The 19255-nt window shown below is 39.0% G+C and overlaps 1 protein-coding gene across 1 annotated transcript; it reads right to left on the bottom strand.

Moving 5' to 3' along the window:
• Window positions 1-71: 71 nt before the first annotated feature.
• myog (myogenin) lies at window positions 72-2478 on the bottom strand. Its single transcript, XM_056269857.1, has 3 exons — window positions 1756-2478; window positions 901-1006; window positions 72-727 (listed from the first exon to the last, which is right to left on the bottom strand). The coding sequence occupies exons 1-3, from the start codon at window positions 2290-2292 to the stop codon at window positions 609-611; spliced, it is 762 nt and encodes a 253-aa protein (XP_056125832.1). The 5' UTR covers window positions 2293-2478; the 3' UTR covers window positions 72-608.
• Window positions 2479-19255: the final 16777 nt, after the last annotated feature.

The raw sequence follows: 19255 nt of genomic DNA, 5'->3' as shown, positions 1-19255 counted from the left end.
TAACCAAATCAGCAAAAGACAGAAGGAAATCGTTTTTTTTAGAGGACGGAGAATGGGATTAGAAATGAATATTTACAAATACACAACAATCTTTATTATAAAAGTCCAAATAAGTTATTCCAAACACACAGGAAAAAATACAAAACAAAATAACAAAACCACTCTGTAGAAAATAGGAACATATTTACATAACTGGCATTTGGAACTAGTTTAAATTAAGCAGAAATTGGTCAAAACCAGATGTAAAACATTGGACCCACAAATGTTTCTTTTTTGTTGGTAAGCATTAAGCACACACAAACAGAGTGAAAAAATAAAGGAATCAAGAGGAAAAAAAGGACAAATTATGAAAATATGATTTGCCCAGCCTGACTGTCTTAAGTTTCAGCAGGAATTAGGCTGATCTGAAATTCGTTCTTATTCCCACAGAGATAAGAAACATTTGGAAATATAATCATATGTACCTCAAGATTTGTCTGGAAATTAAGCCCCCAAGGCTTTTATGACTTTTAAAAGGTTCTTCATTCACCTTGGGTGTCATAGATAGTGCTGCTATGGTCATTGAAAGGTGGTCACTCTGAACATAACGGTAGGGTCACCCTCCTTATTTATTTGCTTATGTCCACTGAATAGGGCACGGGAGTCACCTCTGTTCCTGTAATGCTGTCCACAATAGAGGTCAGAGACCTCAGGTTGGTCTGCTCTGGGGAGTCGTCATTCAGGAGATCTGAGGAAAATGTCACTGTCACATGTTTGCCAGGCAAGTCGTTCAAACCTCACATTTTAATGTGAAATGCAAAAATAAGGAATTTGGTTCGAAAGAAGTTTTCTTGACGCATTATTTTGATCCTTCATATTTGTCATCAGGTTAGTTAGTGTACGTAGGTGTGGTGGTCTTACCCTCGTGGGTGGAGCTGTAGACGGGGACGCAGTGCTCCGATGCGCTGCTCCACTCAGGACTGCTAGAGCAGGTGCTGCCAGAGCCCTGCTCGCTGGAGGACGACACCTGTTACACGCAAACACACACACTACTGTCAGTCACATCGCCAGCTACCCCACCCGACCACAGGACCCCCAACACCCTCACAACCATCAGAAACAAGCTCTCGGCAACCTATTATCATCGTCTTTTACACATTGGATTAAACATTTTATATAGGCGTGTTCGTGCTTTTAAAAATTGAAACATGCAAACTACTGATTTAATTTTTATACTATTTTATTGACGTAAAATTTCATTTAAAATGCTTTTTTTAAATTAAATTTAAACAAAATTTTAACTTTTTCTGGGGGTTTTTGGAATGCATGCTGCATTCAAGGCTTTATTTAGTCTTCAATTTAAAATTGTATTCATTTATTTTTATTTAAATAAAAAAATTAATATTTATTTTTTGCAACGCATGCTGCATTTAAGGCCGCATTTAGCCTTCAATTTAAAATACAATTTTAATTTGCATTGCAGGCAGCTTTATCGCCATCTTCAAATTTTCACAATTAATGAATGAATGCACTTGCGCAATTTCTTTTACAGGATAGAAATCAAATAGGTAATAGAAATAGATAATCAAATACCCACAAAACTGTGCAATGTCAAAAGAGTGCCCACTTAATTAATGCGAAGCGCTTTCCAATAACATTTGCTTTGAGGAAAAAAAATAAAAGTGCAGGTTTTGGAAGTACAGTCCTTTTTGACAACATCTAAGTCATTGATAAATCCCACCATACACCTGCCCCGTTCCCCCAAGCTTCACTCACCCCTTGAGGAGCTGCGGCTCTATAATGCAGGTTTCCCTGCTCATGTTCCTGCTGGTTGAGGGAGCTGACCAACGCTTGCAGTCTCTCGATGTACTGGATGGCGCTGCGCAGGATTTCCACCTTAGGCAGCCTCTGGTTGGGATTCATAAGCGTGCTTCTTTTAAGAGCCTCGAAGGCCTCGTTGACTTTCTTCAACCTCCTCTTCTCCCTCAAAGTGGCGGCTTTTCGTCGATCCATTGTCACCGACTTGCGCTTGCACACCTTACAGGCCCAAGGCAGACACTGACCCGGACAGTGCTGCTGCTCCTGATGAGGAGACATGGACAAACCGAGGCTAGATGATGGAGACGGTTTGTCCTCCAATCCCACTCCGTTGGACAGCATCCTTCCGTCTCCACACAAGCCCATCATGGAGCTTCTATCCTGATATCCTGCTTGGTCGAAGCCTCCGGTCAGCCTGGATTGGAAGAAGTTATCGCCGCCTTCGTAAAAACGCTGGTCTGCGAAGAAGTAGGGGTTGGTCTCGAAAAGCTCCATGTCTCGCTGGAATTAGAGTCCACCGGCTCTGCTGTGTCTTCTCTAAAAGCGTTATAGGTCCTTTACGGTCCTTGCGAGCGTGTGTGGGTGTAACCCTCGGAGCTGAGCTCGTGCTGAAGAAGATCTGTGGACGACAACTGCTCCACACCAACTGCAGTGGTGGCATTTAAACTCTCTGCCTGGTGTTAGATCAGTAGGTTAAATATAGCCAGGGCTCTGAGAAACCTGACCCTGCGTTTAGCTGTTGCCACACATCTAAACTTTACATCTCTTTTCATTCCCCAATCTTCTGGGGATTTGGGACCGGTTTGCTTCAAGAACGGCGTCAGGCCGCTGTTGAAAGTGCAGGAACATGATCTGGGTGCTGTGGAAAGCAAACAGACTGCAGCAGATATGAAAGATTCACTATGGCTCATTAATTAAATGATCTACATTCTTGTCAGACAATATCACCTTCTCTTCTAAAGCAGAAGAATGTCTCATCACTTTTATGTATTATTAGCAGTTCGTTGTTTCTATAGCTTGGCTGGAGCAGTTTATCATTGAGGGTGTCTGTTTGGAAAAAGAAGCTCAAGATAAATGGGAAACTGTAGAGAATCCTCTGGTTTTATTTGTATACTCTGTAGCTGTTTCAAAGACAATAAATGGAATTAATATAACTAAATATAAATAAATAATATTGTAAAACAATGTAGAATAATAAGTAGAATATATTAATATATAAAAATAAAAAACACAACAATATTACATTACTTATATATATATATATATATATAACTATAAATTCGCTGTTTATATATAAACTAAAACTAAAAAAATAATGAATTTTCAGTTTCCAGTTTAACTGCTGACCATTTTCTCAATCTTTGTCCAATCAGCAATCATTTGTGATAATAATAATAATAATAATAATAAATGCATTTTAATATTATAATAATAGTGTAAAGAATATAATAATAATACATATATTAATATATAAACGTATAATCTTCTCAATCTTATAATTTGCTGTTAATAATAATAATAAATACTGCATTTTAATATTATAGAAATAATCCATTTTTAAATATTTAAAATTATCTTCATTTTTGTTGAATTACCTAATAATTTGCTGTTGTTAATAATAATAATAATAATACATAGGCCTATTATTTAAATATAGAATACAATATAACTAATAAATACATTGATATATTTCATATTTAAAATGATTGTGTTTTCAACCTTTGTCCTATTAATAACAAATGAATCGTTTTGTTTTTGATGCATGTTTTTCTTCAAATCTTTGTGGTATAGCTACTGTATCCATGCGTTTACCTGTCCTGTAATGTCTGGCATTGGTTCAGTAAGGTAGACCTTTCTTGTCCCTGACCCCAAAAAGTGAGGTAAGCTCTCCGGATGCTGGAAATCCCTAATGTGCTTGTCTGGGCTCATAGCTCACATGCTAATTCGGTAGAGCTTCCGCTATGTTCCCTAATGAATCCACAGGCTTATTTATGGTTACTGACACACCACAGCTATTCGAGGTTCATGTAGTACATGGTGAAGGGGGTTTTTCACTATGATATTTTCCTTGAGTGACAGTATGCTGAACACTTCTGCAATGTCACTGGTGAAAGAGTCCCTCAAAAATACTTTTGACTGCGTCCTTACAGATCTTTAGTTTGTGAATGTAGAGGTTGAGAGCTGTTTCAGAACTTAAAGGTACTTTCTGCCCTTGTCCAGCACAGGTCCGAAGCTGGAAGCCCCGTGGTGCTCTCGTCATGGTAACCCAAGCCTCCATCCTTAGCAGGATTAGGAGGCTGTGCAGTTGGCTGTCAGGTTAAAATGTGATGGATGATCACTGATGGTTGAGGAGCACAATGGAGCCTCTGTGGCTGTCCAGGCTGCAGGGGAGTCATTCACCCCGGACCTTCTCTTAGCCTACTGTCAGCAGAAATGGAGGATGGCAGGGTGACAGGTCCATGCAACCAACCACACACACGCACACACACTTTGGGTTTTCATGTTTTATGGGGAGATGAGTTTTACACTGTACAAACTGTATATTTTATCCCCTAACCCCTAAACACAACGCTCACAGAAAACTTTCTGCATTTTTTACATTTTCCAAAAACACGTAGTATGATTTATAAGCTGTTTTACTCATGGGTGCCAAAAAATAATACTTTTGTCCCCACAACTCAGGGTTTAGCATGAGCACACACACAAGACACACACACCACCCAGGAACTCTTCCTGAAGAGGAAAGCACTTTCTCAGCATTTTTAGTAAAGGTCAGGTTACCAATGTTATAACACAGTTATCTTGTGCGAAAGGTGTATCACAAAGAGGGGTGTCCATGACAAAAATATTTTTAAAAAACTATATATATATATTCTTATAAAATGATTATTTGTGTCCACACTGGCATTATATGGTTTTGAAAAACAACACAATTATCAATTAGTTAACAAGAAAGTTTCAATGTAATGACTTTAAATATGCGGTGCACCATCCAGTAAAAATACTGGTATTTTTTTATACCTCAAATGTGATCTTAATCATTATTTTAAAACGTATTTTTTAAATGTATTTTTCAAGAATTTCTTTTTGTATCAATAACCATAACTAATACTTCATAAATGTCATTATATTTTTGGTTAGTCACACCACATGACATTTCACAAACTAACATTTCCTTGTCATTAAAAGTAAACTTTTTGCCAGCTTGTGGACAATATTTGGCAACCACATGTGGTTTCTTAGCATTGTGAAAGAACCAAGAAAATGTCAAAATCTAGCTTAAAGGGATAGTTCGCCCAAAAAGTAAAATTACCCCATTTTACTCACTCTCAAGCCATCCTAGGTGTACATGACATTCTTCTTTCAGACAAATACAATTGGAGTTATATTAAAACATGTCCTGGCTTCCAAGCTTTATAATGGCAGTGAATGGCTGTTTATGTTTTGAAGTCCATCAAAGTGCATCCATCCATGATAAAAGTGCTCCACACGGCTCTGGGGGTTTAATAAAGGCCTTCTGAAGCGAAGCGATGTGTTTGTGTAAGAAAAATATCCATATTTTAAACTACGCAAGTACACTGTATTTACAAAAGTTTTAAACAGTATTGTAACTACACTGCCCACCCAAAAAATAAAAGATTGTTTGGATTTAAATAGGCAAATGCTTAAGAGTCTTTGATTGGATCATTATTGCAGTGATTATTATGTTTCTAGCGTGTTATATGTTTGGCAACCGTTCTTCTAACCCTAATTGATGGAGTGTGTAGCTTTTCATTTCTTAAACAAATGTATGAAGACACATCATGGCCATATTCCAGGATGACAATGTCAGGATTCATCAGGCTCAAATTGTGAAAGAATGGTTGGGAGTGAGCATGAAGAATTTAATTTTCACACATGACTTGGCACCTCGAGTCCAGACCTTGAATTCATTGAAAGTCTTTGGGATGTGCTGGAGGAGACTTTACAGAGTGCTTGACTCTTGCATTGTCAATACAAGATCTTGACCAAAAGGTGCCAATTCATGTGTGAAAATTATTCTTCATGCTCCCTCCCAACCATTCTTTTGAGCAATTTGAGACTGATGAATCTTGGCTTTGTCATCCTGGAATAAGGCAATGATGTGTCTTCCTACATGGTTGTTTAAGAAATGAAAAGCTATACACACTCCATCAAGTAGGGTTAGAAGAACTGTTGCTAGAACTCATGCTAGAAACATAATAATCACTGCAATAACAATCCAGTCATAGACTCTTAAGCATTTGCCTATTTAAATCCAAACAGCAACTTTTTGGGGGGTCAGGCAGTGTATTTTGTAACTATTTTGTATTATTTGGGTCTGTCCAACTACTTGAAGTCACTATGATCCGTTTCAAGTTCAAGTGTCCCTGACTACCGGCAAGCCCGCTAGAAACAAAGGTTTATCACGGGGGATTGAGTAGATCCTCAACCAGACAGATGATATCAGTCTATTTGAGTGGGTCTTAGGTGTAAGGCGACATGGTGTGCTGCCCTGTCACTGAAAACAGTGCGCTACTTCTCTTCACTGACAAGCAGCAGCACATTGCAGGACAGCTGGCAGAAAGGGAGGAGGAGAGAGGGGGAATTGGCTTCTTGTGAAGAAATGCCCAGAACGTGGCTGCATTAGCCATGGAATGCTCACTCTTCGCTCATATTTGGCTCTCAAACCCTAGAAAGATATTATGAGCTCTGTTATTGCTGTTAGGAGAGGGAGTAGCGACTGGAACAGATGCTTGGATCCTCTGGACCGCATGCAGTGCTGAGCTGGCCTAGCAACAGGTTCAAGTCTCATCAGGGCTGTTTGTCAGGGACTCTCTCTTTTCAAGCACCTCTGTTAGGACTTCTAAGCATGCCTTATCAAACGCAGCGGCCCCAGAAATGGTTTAAGACCCGCGTATAAATGTATGATTATGATTGCATTAGATATTGCATAAGATATACAGCAGGACATAAAAGTGAAGTGTAAAAAAAAAGTGTAGAATCACATGTTTGCAGATGCTATATTGATATTTTGTATGTCCAAATACTTCTATTGCATGGGGTCACACTCTTCATTGGCATCTATGGTTCTATGAAGAACCTTCAACATCCATGGGACCTTTCCATTCCACAAGAGGCTCTTTATAGTGGAAAATGGTTCTTAGGTTATGAAAATGTTCTTCACAAGATTAAAAAAAAAAAGGTTATTTTAACAACTTCTTTGAGGAACCCAAAATGGCTATTCTATGGCATTATTCATATTCATATTCATATGGGGAAAAAAACTTTATTTTTAAGAGTGCTCTTTTGTCTCAGTCAAAACATTTGTTTTTTTACACTTCAAAAAAATATTTTCATAATCAATATTTTAGTGTTATTCTCCAATAAAAATATCTAAACACCCTAATCATTTAAATGGAGAAGCAAAACATAATATAAATCTTATTTGATTATGTATGTTATACAACTTGTATTTTTCATGTTTTGATCAAAAGTTAAGTTTATGGATTAAAACAAGAATATCAAACAATGATGGACAACCAATTACAGTTCCGCTAGATTTAATTAAGTCTGTATTAATATTTGAATACTTGGCAACAAACTGAAATAAAAGAAGTAAATGCTGAAGTACTAAAATGACTTAAATAGAAATAAAAGAAATAAAAAAACATTACAAAAAGCACATAACAAACTTAATATAGCACATAACGAAAATATAAAAAAGGCTATGTAAATATGAAAAAATATGAATTAAAAACTATATAAATAATACTAAAATAACACTGACCGGTACCTGTGTTTTTACTGTCTTTAGGGCTCTCGGTCAGAAAGAAACAGTAGTGGACAGGGCCTTACAATACGATAGTCACTGGTCTCTTTTATCAGGTTATAATCCTCTACAACAAACAGAATGGAAAGCATGTGCGTGTGCAGCTGTCGATGTCTTAGTGCAAGTGGTGTCATGTTTAGTCACAGGAATGATCCTGGCTCTCGGAGCACCATGACTGCCTCACCCCTCAGTGGCACGCTACTCACTGTTAGTAAATGCCTCTCTCCAAGAGACCACAAACAAATCTGCCTCGCTGTCGGAGCAGAAAGAAGAATACCACATAAAAACGATTTGGTGGATTCCGTCTTCCTGAGAGGCTGACCAATTTAACCTTCATATTCTGTTGTGATTGACTGTTGCACTGTTTGGGGTCCCTGAGAAGATTGTATTTGTACAAATAAGTCATTTTGAAATGAGCCTTTTTTTATTTTGAAATTTTGCCCAAATTTTTTAAATGTGTCCTTTGATCTAACAATACCCCTGTATGCAGATATTATTGTAAAAGCATAACTTTGGGTCCACTCAAACACCAAATTGTAAGAGTTGATTCCAGAGTCATATTCTGATTCTTTAAAAGGAAAAATGGAAGGTAAAGTGAGATCTTACAGTAAATACTGCAATATAATCTATACTATTATGATTTCAATGATAAGATATTTTGACAGTTTCTATTAAAATGGAATATAGATCCGCTCTTTATAGAGAAGTCCATGTCAGCTGAAAAAGCCTCTGTAAAGTAGCATTTGCCATCAGTGTTACCGATATCTTTTAAGTTAATCAGCTAGTTCTTTTTATTGTGAATCAAAATTCCCAATACTAGCTTTTGGCCTTTTAATGGAGTCGACTCCACTTCAAATTCGACTCTCAATTCTCAATGCCTCAGAATGGAAGAAGTGATTATTTTTGCGATCTACATATTTTCTCATTTCTAAATGAAGCTCTAGAAAAGTAACAGTCCAGTGCCAAGCAGGAAACCTTCTCCACTTTTTGGATTCATTTACAAAACTACCACTTTTATGAAACTGTTGGGGTCATTTAACATTTCATATACCATTCAAAAGTTTGGGGATCTCAGTAAGATCTCATGCTCACCAAGGCTGCATTTATTTGATTAAACTTATTAAAATATTATAATATTTTATATTTAAAATAACTTTTCTATGTTAATATATTTTAAAATGTAATGTATTCCTGTGATGGCAGAGCTGAATTTTCAGCATCATTACTCCAGTCTTCAGTGTCACATGTTCCTTCAGAAATCATTCTGATGTCATTCTGATTTGCTGCTCAAGAAACATATTGACAGTGTTGAAAACATTTCAGTGTAGCATTTTCAGGATTGTTTGATGATAGTTCAAAAATAACATTTATTTGAAATAGAAACCTGTGTGTCACATTTTTCATTCATTAAAGCATCCTTGCTGAATGAAGGAATATTGAATATTAAATATTGAAAAGTAGCTTTTTTTGGGTTAAAAATTATCCAAAATACATATTTTGAGAAAATACACAACCAGCCAGTGTTCAAAACTATCTGCTTGCCTCAGCTCGATTCAAAGCGGTAAGCTTGTAATAATGTTTTTAATTCCAGTAGTACTGGTGGATTTCCGCGGGAGATTCGAGCATGTCTTTGCGTCATTACATCACATCTGTACACATAAAGAAGGAGTCTCGGCTAGTAGGCTATATTGCGTGTGAGGATGTTGGAGGCGGAGATTTATAGCATATTTATATATATATTCTCACAGCACTTGATATAATTAAACTTATCAATTTGATGGCGGATCCAGAAAGATTCAAACGACAATCACCAGTGACAATTGGAGACTCACCAGTTGTAAAATGCAAAAGACTTCGTTCGGACTTCGGAGTGGCTAACGTACAGGAAAAAAAGAGACTGCAACTGAACCCATGCGAAAACAAGGATACGTATCGGAAGGACATTACATGTAGTCACGCAATGCTGACGTTGTTAACATTAAGAATTTGAGAACAAAGTATAATTTGCACGGTTTTGCATGATATGATAAGAGATTGTTAGCTTTAATCAGCGCGATTTACTGCAATGTCAGAACCAGAACAAAAGTGGATGTTACTTACTTGTTCAGATGATATTTTCCGGTGAAAATTCTTATGTTGGTCATACTTCCAAAAAGAATAATCTGTGATTCTGAATGACAATATCCACATCGGCGCGGTGACTGACAGCTGCACACTCTCCTCAAACATTGTGTTCATCCGCGCTGTGCCGTGTCGAGGGTGTTGAACTACAACCCACGTAAAGTTGATAATTCCGCGAATGACTGCAATTGCAGATTTCGAACAAAGATGGCGACAAAGAGGAAAAATGCCGGACTGCAGCTTTAATATTAATTTCTTTTAAAAAAAAATCTTACTGACCCCAAACTTTTGAATGGTAGTATATGCACTATGGAAAAACAACATATTTTAAAGGAACACTCCGACTTTTTGGGACTTTAGCCTATTCACCTTATCCCCCAGAGTTAGATAAGTCCATACATAACTTTTTTCATCTCCGTGCGTGCTATAAGTCTCAGGTGCTGCGGTTATCACTCCGCCCAAGTAGCAGTGCTTCGCCTTCAGAGAATATAGTTCCCAGTATTTATACGGTTAAAATATGTCTGTGTCTCATGTGATTTCGTTTTTTGTACACTCTGTGACTATACAAATCACAACATGTAAATAGGAAAATGTTTGTGTTATTTTGTCACTTATTTGGATTAGTATGCTAGCTGCAACCATTTACATCCAGTCTTTGTGCTAAGCTAGGCTAGCGGTGGGTGCGTCAAACAGACTTATAGCACGCACGGAGATGAAAAAGGTATGTATGGACTTATCTAACTCTGGGGGATAAGGTGAATAGGCTAAAGTCCCAAAAAGTCGGAGTGTTCCTTTAAACTAGGGCCTAATTCCTTTCACTAAAACATCAGAAGTTTTAAAGGGTTAGTTCACCCAAAATTTTAATTTCTGTCATTCATTCGCACCCTCATGTCGTTCCAAACCCATAAGACCTTAATTTATCTTCGGAACACAAATGAAGATATTTTTGATGAAATCCGAGAGCTTTCTGTCAGAACGCCGCCTCACTATTGGCCAGCTCCTGCTTCAGCATCACACGCATGTGTCGTAGTGCTCTCATGACCACCGTCGGCCAATAGTGAGGCTCCGTCATAGTTGCGCTGCACTGTGTTTACTATGTCTACAGCGTAGGAGAATGACGTGGAAGAGAAGAGATTGTTGAATAAAGTCGTTATTTTGGGGGGGGGGGGGGGGGGTTGTGCACAAGCATTCTCGTCGCTTCATAACATTAAGGTTGAATCACTGTAGTCACATGGACTATTTTAATGATGTAAAAAGAAGGAACTATTTTAATGATGAAAAAGAAGGAACGTGCGAGGGCTAATTTCTAAAAAGACCCATTCAAATTCGTAAAGAAGTTATTCACCAGTGAGAAGAATGGCACTTTGAAAACATCTAGGATTGAGCTAGAGAGATATTTGGAGGACACGCATACAGATGCAAAAAGGCATGAGCCTATGTCAATTCCATCAGACATACCACCTATCAACCCACCAGAATACCAAATGGAGGTCTGTGCACCTAAGTGGAAAGAGGTAGAGCAGGCTGTGAGAAAGGCAAGGGCTTCATCATCTCCAGGGCCTAATGGAGTTCCGTACAGAGTGTAAAAGAGTGCTTCAGGAGTTCTGCGAATTCTGTGGAAATTGATAAAAGTGGCATGGGAAAAACAGGTTGTACCTAGAGCATGGCGCAGAGCAGGTGGAGTCTTTATACCTAAAGAAAAAGATGCTACAAGCATCAGTCAGTTTCGTCCTATTTCACTATTAAACGTTGAGGGTAAGATTTTCTTCAGCATTATTGCCCAGAGATTGTCCACCTACCTGTTAAAGAATGGCTTCATTGACACCTCAGTTCAAAAAGCGGGCATTCCAGGGTTCTCAGGATGCTTAGAACACATCAATGCTATCTGGCAACGAATTCAGTCAGCTAAAAAGGAGAGGAAGGAGCTCCATGTGACATTCCTGGATTTGGCTAATGCATATGGTTCAGTGCCACATGAGCTTCTTTGGGCAGCATTTGATTTTTTCAGAGTACCAATGTCAATAACAAATTTAGTGAAAGCCTATTTTGGAGATTTGCAATTCAGTTTCTCAACTCCAAAATTCAGCACTGCATGGCAATGCCTAGAGGTTGGAATAATGGCAGGATGCACCATTTCTCCAATGGCTTTTACCATGGCGATGGAAGTAATCATGAGGGCATCAAGATGGGTAGTAGGAGGAGAGCGCTTGGCTTCTGGGATGCGACTACCACCAATCAGAGCATACATGGATGACATGACAACCATGACTACAACAGTAGCCTGCACTAATCGGTTATTGGGGAAGTTAACAGATAATATTTAATGGGCACAAATGAAATTTAAGCCCTCTAAATCAAGGAGCATCTCGATAGTTAAAGGAAAGGTAGTAGATAAAACATTCTTCATTAATGGTGAGGCAATACCAACAGTTTCTGAGAAGCCAGTGAAGAGTCTTGGGAGATGGTACGATGGGGATCTAAAGGACACAGTTCGGGTGGGAGAAGTTAGACGACAAGCAATGGAAGGGTTGAAGAGCATAAACAGCTGTGCTCTACCTGGTAAACTAAAACTCTGGTGCTTTCAGTTTGGTCTACTGCCGAGGTTGCTGTGGCCACTGACCGTGTACGACATTTCTTTGACAACTGTGGATAAGCTGGAAGCGTTGATAAGTTCATACATCAGGAAATGGTTGGGAGTTCCACGCTGCCTCAGCAGAGTAGGACTTTATAGTAAAGGAATATTGCAGCTGCCAGTCTCTGCTTTAACCAAGGAGTTCAAGTGTGCCAAGGTCAGACTAGAAATGACCTTAGTAGAGTCACGCGACAAATGTGTAAGGGAGGCAGCCCCTGTGTTAAAAACTGGTAGAAAGTGGTCAGCAAAGAAATCTGTAGTAGAGGCAAAGGCTGCCCTTCAAATTAGGGATATCGTGGGACAGGTACAGCATGGAAGAGGGGGTTTTGGGCTCAGTTTAGCTCCTCCTAAATGGCACAAGGCAGGCACAGCTCAAAGGAGGAAGCTGGTAGTCAACGAGGTGCGACAGCAGGAGGAGAGGATGAGGTGTATAAAGGCCATTTCCTAGGCCAAGCAGGGAGAGTGGATGAGATGGGAGAGTGTGGAACAACGTAAGATGGGCTGGCAAGACCTTTGGTCAATGGAAGAGAGTGGGATCACTTTCCTTATTAGGTCAACATATGATGTTCTCCCATCACCGCAGAACCTAAACCTCTGGGTAGGAGAGGATCCCACTTGTCCTTTGTGTTCATCACCTGCCACATTAAGGCACATTTTGACAGGATGTAAGGTGGCTCTTAGCCAAGGTCGGTTTACTTGGCGCCATGACCAAGTACTGCGATGTTTGGCTTTAGCATTAGAAGGCAAGCGTAACATGACCAATAAGTTGTTACCTGTTCTAGCAAAACATTACACGCAGAAGACAATATTCCTCCGCCCAGGCGAGCAACCGCCAAGAAAAGGTGTTAACACCAATTCTCGCCCAGGACAACTGGAAGCTGCTAGGGACTGGAAGATGCTGGCTGATCTTGACCAACGGCTTATTTTTCCACCTGAGATTGCCACCACTAACCTACGACCAGATATTGTTTTGTGGTCTGGATCAGCACGCATTGTTCAACTGATAGAGTTAACAGTGCCATGGGAGGATGCGGTAGATGAGGCATATGAGAGGAAGAAACTGCGGTATGCTCATCTGGCCACTGAAGCAGAACAGCGAGGATGGAGAGTCCAGGTTTATCCAGTGGAAGTGGGTTGTCGAGGTTTTGTGGCACACTCTACAACCCGGTTCCTCAGAGACATCGGATTCAGCGGCCAAGAGTTGCGTCGCACAGTAAAGAACTTATCTGAAGCAGCAGAAAGGAGCAGCAACTGGCTGTGGTTGAGACGGAAAGATTCTAGCTGGCTGTGTACAGGCCGCCACGCTACGGTTTCGTAGAAAACTTGAAGAGTCTGTTGGTTTGTTTGTATACGTTCCTGTGGATATTGCGTGAATGACGGGTAGTTGGGCAGATATTGTGTTTTGCGGTAGGTGGTATGCCATACGGAACCGTTGTCCACTGAAACTGCATATTAACGCACCAGTGGGGCTCGACAGCCTTAGTCAAACGGGTTGGCGCGTATGGTCGGGTTGCGGAAAGATTGTGAGATTGTGGTTAGGTCTCAGCAGCAGGAGGGATGTAGAGGTCAGTAAGCTGGGCTGAGTTGAGTGGGGGACGGAGGGGGGTGACTCTGGGACGCCAGAGTCACTGTCGAGCCCTCTTGAGGTGTCGTGGGCTAGTCGACGAAACACTGAGGACGGAAGGTGCCCACTTGAAGACCCTAGAGATGTCCCCTACTCGGTTCAATCCAGACGGTTGTCGTGCTGGTCCTGTAGTTGCAGCCGTCGCGTGCGCTGACGCGCCAAGTACACTGCAGCCGTTAACGCCGGACAGAAGGGGAGTCACACCACCTTATGGAAAGAAGCGTAAATGGATGGAGAAGCAAAGTTTTACTGTAAAGCTACGTCTTAGTTTTGCTTATCTTGGCGAAAGCCGAGTACAAATCAGCATGAAGTTTTAACATCTACTCTCGTGTAATGGAAATCATGTCTGTACTACCTTTCTTGGCATTAAAAGTGGTTGTTGCATTGCAGTCTATGGATGGTTCAGAAAGCTCTCTGATTTCATCAAAAAATATCTTCATTTGTGTTCCGAAGATGAACGAATGTCTTAAGGGTTCAGAACGACATGAGGGAGAAATTAAATTTTTGGGTGAACTTACCCTTTAAGGGGATACTTCAGGATTTAGCATTAAGCTTTGTATTAGTAGAAAACCTGTAGTATTTTTCGAATTACCATGCTTTCCACCCTCATATCCCCCTGAGACGAGATATTTATGTATTTTTTGTCTGGAAAAAATCCTCAGATGACGCAAAAATCGTCATTTTACGTCATTGGAGGATTTTTTGGCCAGAGGCTAAAGACTACAGTCAGTAGTAGGGGCTGTCCCGCATGTTTTCAACCCGCCCATAGAGGGTGGGATCTCACTCACAGAATGTACACATAGTGTCAGCCATCTTTTTTTGGAAGCTAAGCTAGCAGGCTCTTTTTCTGTGGAGAAAGCTGAGTAGTAGGGGTTACCATCCTCTTTTTCCTGGACATGTCCGGCCGTCGATGTCCGGGATTCAGCTTTTGCTTTCTGCAGTCACCATTCATTGTTTACATGCACACCTTTTGTTTCAATCTAACTGAATTCATTCCGATTGGTGAATCTGAATGAAGTGTTTACATGAACGCTAAACAAGTGATCGGTTGATGTGCGTTTTAACATTGCTAAGAAAATTCCCGCTCCTCCGTGAGAGATACGAGACCGGTGCGTCTCACAGGTGTCGCTCATCGGTAATCACGCCACCGGCCTCGCGCCGTTCTCCCGCGGCCCTAGCCTCGTCCTGCTCGCCACAGTAAACATAATGAATGGCGACTGTAGAACACAAAAGCCGAATCCCGGACATTTTGGGCGATCTCGAAACACATTTTCGGGCAGACTCATCACGGAGACTCACTAGCTAGACTTGTTGTTTAACTACTGCGCTCTGTTACCGGTAGGCGTGGCCTCCTAGGGCTGCGAAGCAAGTGCATTCTGGGAGTTGTTGTCTTTCATCCACATAAGCCCAAAATACATTTTCTGGCTTTTCTCAGTCTAGAAAGCTCCAAATTCAAAAATAATTTCACATTTCTTCTACATAAATGACCCATTTTAAATAGACATTCATCTTTCCAGAGGTGAAGTATCCCTTTAACCTTGCTTTCATCTCATTCAGGGATAGATTGTTTCCATAAGTCATATGTGCCCAATTAGCATGTATTACACAACAGTATCAACCTCACAAGGAAAACTATCAATCATCATCTTAAACTGTGGCAGTGCAACTGCGGCCTCTCATGGGTCATTTAAATAGACCAGACAAGCCGTTAACGATACATCACTTTCTAAGTGCACCATCATGGCGGCTGTCCATGTGGGAAGCTGGTGGAAACACCTCTCGACAAGAGCATCATAGAACAGCTGACAAACCCATTAAACCTCATAATATGCTGCATTACCCTTCAGGAGACATCACGGAAAAGCACCTCTGCATTTTCATGTCGTGTAGGCCTATAACTGCTAAAAATGGATCGCCAATGACCTCCCTATGAATTGCGTCAGTCAAGATCAAGATTGGATATCTATTATGTTTTTTTTTTCTTCTTCACATAACAGGGTGTGTGTTCCTGTTGAATTCCGTTTGATTGTCACCCACAGACCTACACTGATGCCTCAATACCACGAACATCCAGGAATGCTTCTCAGAATAGCATCCTTTAAATACACTGTAAAAAAAATCCCGTTGTTTTTACGGAAAAAAACTGGCAGCTGTGGTTACCAGAACTTTACCGTTAAAAATACGGTATCAACGTTTTTGGTTTTACAGACTTAACGTAAAATTTACAGTATTAAACCGTAATTCATTATCCGATATAATGATAATTTACCAACCTATTGAAGTATTAATATCTGTTTTGTACCATTGTAATACACTGACAACCAACAACTGTCATAGCAGTGATCACAAGCAATCTTCCACAAGAAAGTTAATACTATTATATTGAAGCTGCACAGTGTTATTCGCACAAACATTAAACACCATCATGGTAACACACATGAAATTTAAAAAATGCAATAAACATTAATTTAACAACATTAAATGTAACATAAAACCCTAATGTACATAACTTATTAGAAAAATAACTAAGAAAACTAAGAAGAAACATAGTTATTTCAACAAAAATAAATCAAATGTGAAGTGTCATGCAGGGAATTGTGGGAATGTCAATTTACGGCTTTTCACTGTAAATTATACAATGAGTTGTTCTTTTCTCTTTCAAAAACTGTAAATTTAACGGTATTTTACAGTAAAATTACATTAAATGTACCGTTAGATCTATCACAGTTATTTACCGTATATAGTAAGGAAACTTTCTGTTAACCAATTAACAGTTTTGCACTGTAGCATTTTTACAGTCTTTTACCGTTAAAATCACGATCATTTTTTACAGTGTACCTTTTCTCTGCAGTTTGTGGACCTAATATTAGTATTTGGAATTCGAAATATAGATTTCAAAGACGTGCATATTTTTCATTCTCAGCAGTTAACGGCGATCATTCCACAGACGAATGCATGGAAATCGCAACGCTTTTCAATTCAAACATTTGTGATCATATGACATCCATTCGAAAAGGTGGGGCAGGGATGGGACCCCGTTCAAATGTTCTCTGCGGAAACTATGTCGGCAATGGTCCTAATTTTGTTTGTCTTCCATGTCTGGATTCCAGTTGGGACGTTAAGGAAAGTTGAGCCCCGTCCCAGGCTTTATCTGCGAGTAAAAATATGGCCTATACAAGCTTCTCTGCTCGTCCCTCACTGTTTATATCTGACTCTGGGCTCCAGTGACCTTCTCCCATGTCATCAGGAGCACAAATTTAGCGCTTCGGTTTCTGGAGCGACCAAATAGTTAGACAACATTGAAGACGGGGTGAGAATGCCCATGATGCAGATACGGTTACTCTTACTTGAAGAGACATAAACGGAATAGTGTAAACATCCCAGTCACTGGAATGCAAATCTAGGAAAGTGGCACAGATACCAGGCATATCCCTGACTTCAGTGACTTGATAAACAAAGACAGGTTCCAGTCAAGGCAGCTTCCTACATAAACATAACACAACCTTCCTACTCTCCGTGTTTGAAAGCATGAAGGCTTGTTTACGACAGAACTGTGTTTTAGGAGCCGCCGGTTAGAGTGGCATGTTGCAGAGTGTTTTTGTGGGGCGTTGGGACGACGCAGAATGACAGTTATGTTGTAGTTGTGCTGACATGTCTGTGGCATGTTCATGCCAGCACAGTGGCATTATTTTTTTTTTTTCTCAATCTTGTTTGGATCGCTGTGTTTTAAAAACCGAGTTCTGACTGATTTGCAATGCTGATGCAACATGTGATCAAAAACAACTTTATTATCCAGTGATAATTTTTAAGAAACATTAATTTAAGATGCATTCTTAGCAGTTTTAGTAAATTTGTATATTGTGATAGATTAAAATGTATAGATGATTTTAAAATGATTATTTATTGATCCACTATGAAATGTGTTAAATGCGCTATATAAATAAATGCCTCAGATTAATTTTTTTTTTTTGAATATTTAAGTATTATTTTTCTTTTTACTTACTTTTGTATACATATACTTTTGTATACTTTTGTCCTAGTGCATACATATTGTAATTTGTTCCATTTCTCGTTAGGTTTAATTTGTATACTATTGGGGTTGGTAAGAATGTTTCTCTTATAGTTACCAAGGCTGCATTTATTTGATCAAAATACAGTAAAAAATCTAAAATTACAATTAAAAATAACTGTTTTCTATCTAAATATATTTAAAACTGTATATGCCAAAGCTGAATTTTCTGCATACTCCAGTCTTCAGTGTCACATGATCCTTCAGAAATCACGAATATGCTTATTTGCTGCTCAAGAAACATTTCTTATTATTGTCAATATTGTGAAACGATTGTGCGGTTTAATATTTTTGTGGAAACTATGATACACAACCGTTCAGCATTCTTTGATTTACAAAAAACAGGATTTATTTCAAATAGAAATTTTTGTTGCATTTTACGCATGTCTCTACTGTCACTTTTGATCAACTTACTGCATCCTTGCTGATATTAATTTCCTTTAAGAAAATCGTATTGACCCCAAACTCTTTGAACGATAAAACATTCTGTAAGTCATGTAAAATAATTGATTGATTTAAGGTGTTTTATCTAAACCATTATATTTGATTCTTTGAGAAGAGCAACTGGTTACTTTTTTTTATACTGAACAATACAAAATGTCAATTAGCAATAAAGTAATGTGTTTTGGCACTAATCTGAGGTGGTCTGAGGAGAGAGTTTGTGACCATAGTTGGAGAATAGTAGGCAGGTGGCCAGGCAAGGCCTGTCGTGAGGAAGAGTGGAGCTGACAGCTGGCCCTGTCAAACAATGACTTATTCTTCACAGCACTGTAAATCTGCTCTTAACCGCACACACACTCCAAGGGCCATGTGCGTTTGACCATATGTGTAATTATTCTCCTCTGATATTACTCTGTAAAAATAAGTTGCTTACATTTTTAAGTACAGTCAACTTAGATGTTTAAGTCATTTCAACTTAAATTACATTAAATTGACTATAAACAATGAGTTGAATCTTGTATAACTTCTATAAAAAATGTTGAAAATTGCTTAATTTCTTAATTTAAAATTAAAATTGCTTAATTTAATTGAAGATTGCTTAATCTTAATTTTGATGAGTTAAAGCAATGTGCTTTATGATCATGTTATCATAACTTATTGATCATATATTTTTTTAAGTTCAGTATTAATATTTGGGTATTTGAGGTTGGTTTCTAATATTTGATGTTGATGTTTTGTAAA

The sequence above is a fragment of the Rhinichthys klamathensis genome, unplaced genomic scaffold, assembly GCF_029890125.1.
Source record: "Rhinichthys klamathensis goyatoka isolate OS25496 unplaced genomic scaffold, OSU_Roscu_1.1 h1tg000291l_1, whole genome shotgun sequence".
In the NCBI taxonomy this organism is placed as follows: domain Eukaryota; kingdom Metazoa; phylum Chordata; class Actinopteri; order Cypriniformes; family Leuciscidae; genus Rhinichthys; species Rhinichthys klamathensis.
This window is presented reverse-complemented; position numbering and strand designations above follow the sequence as displayed.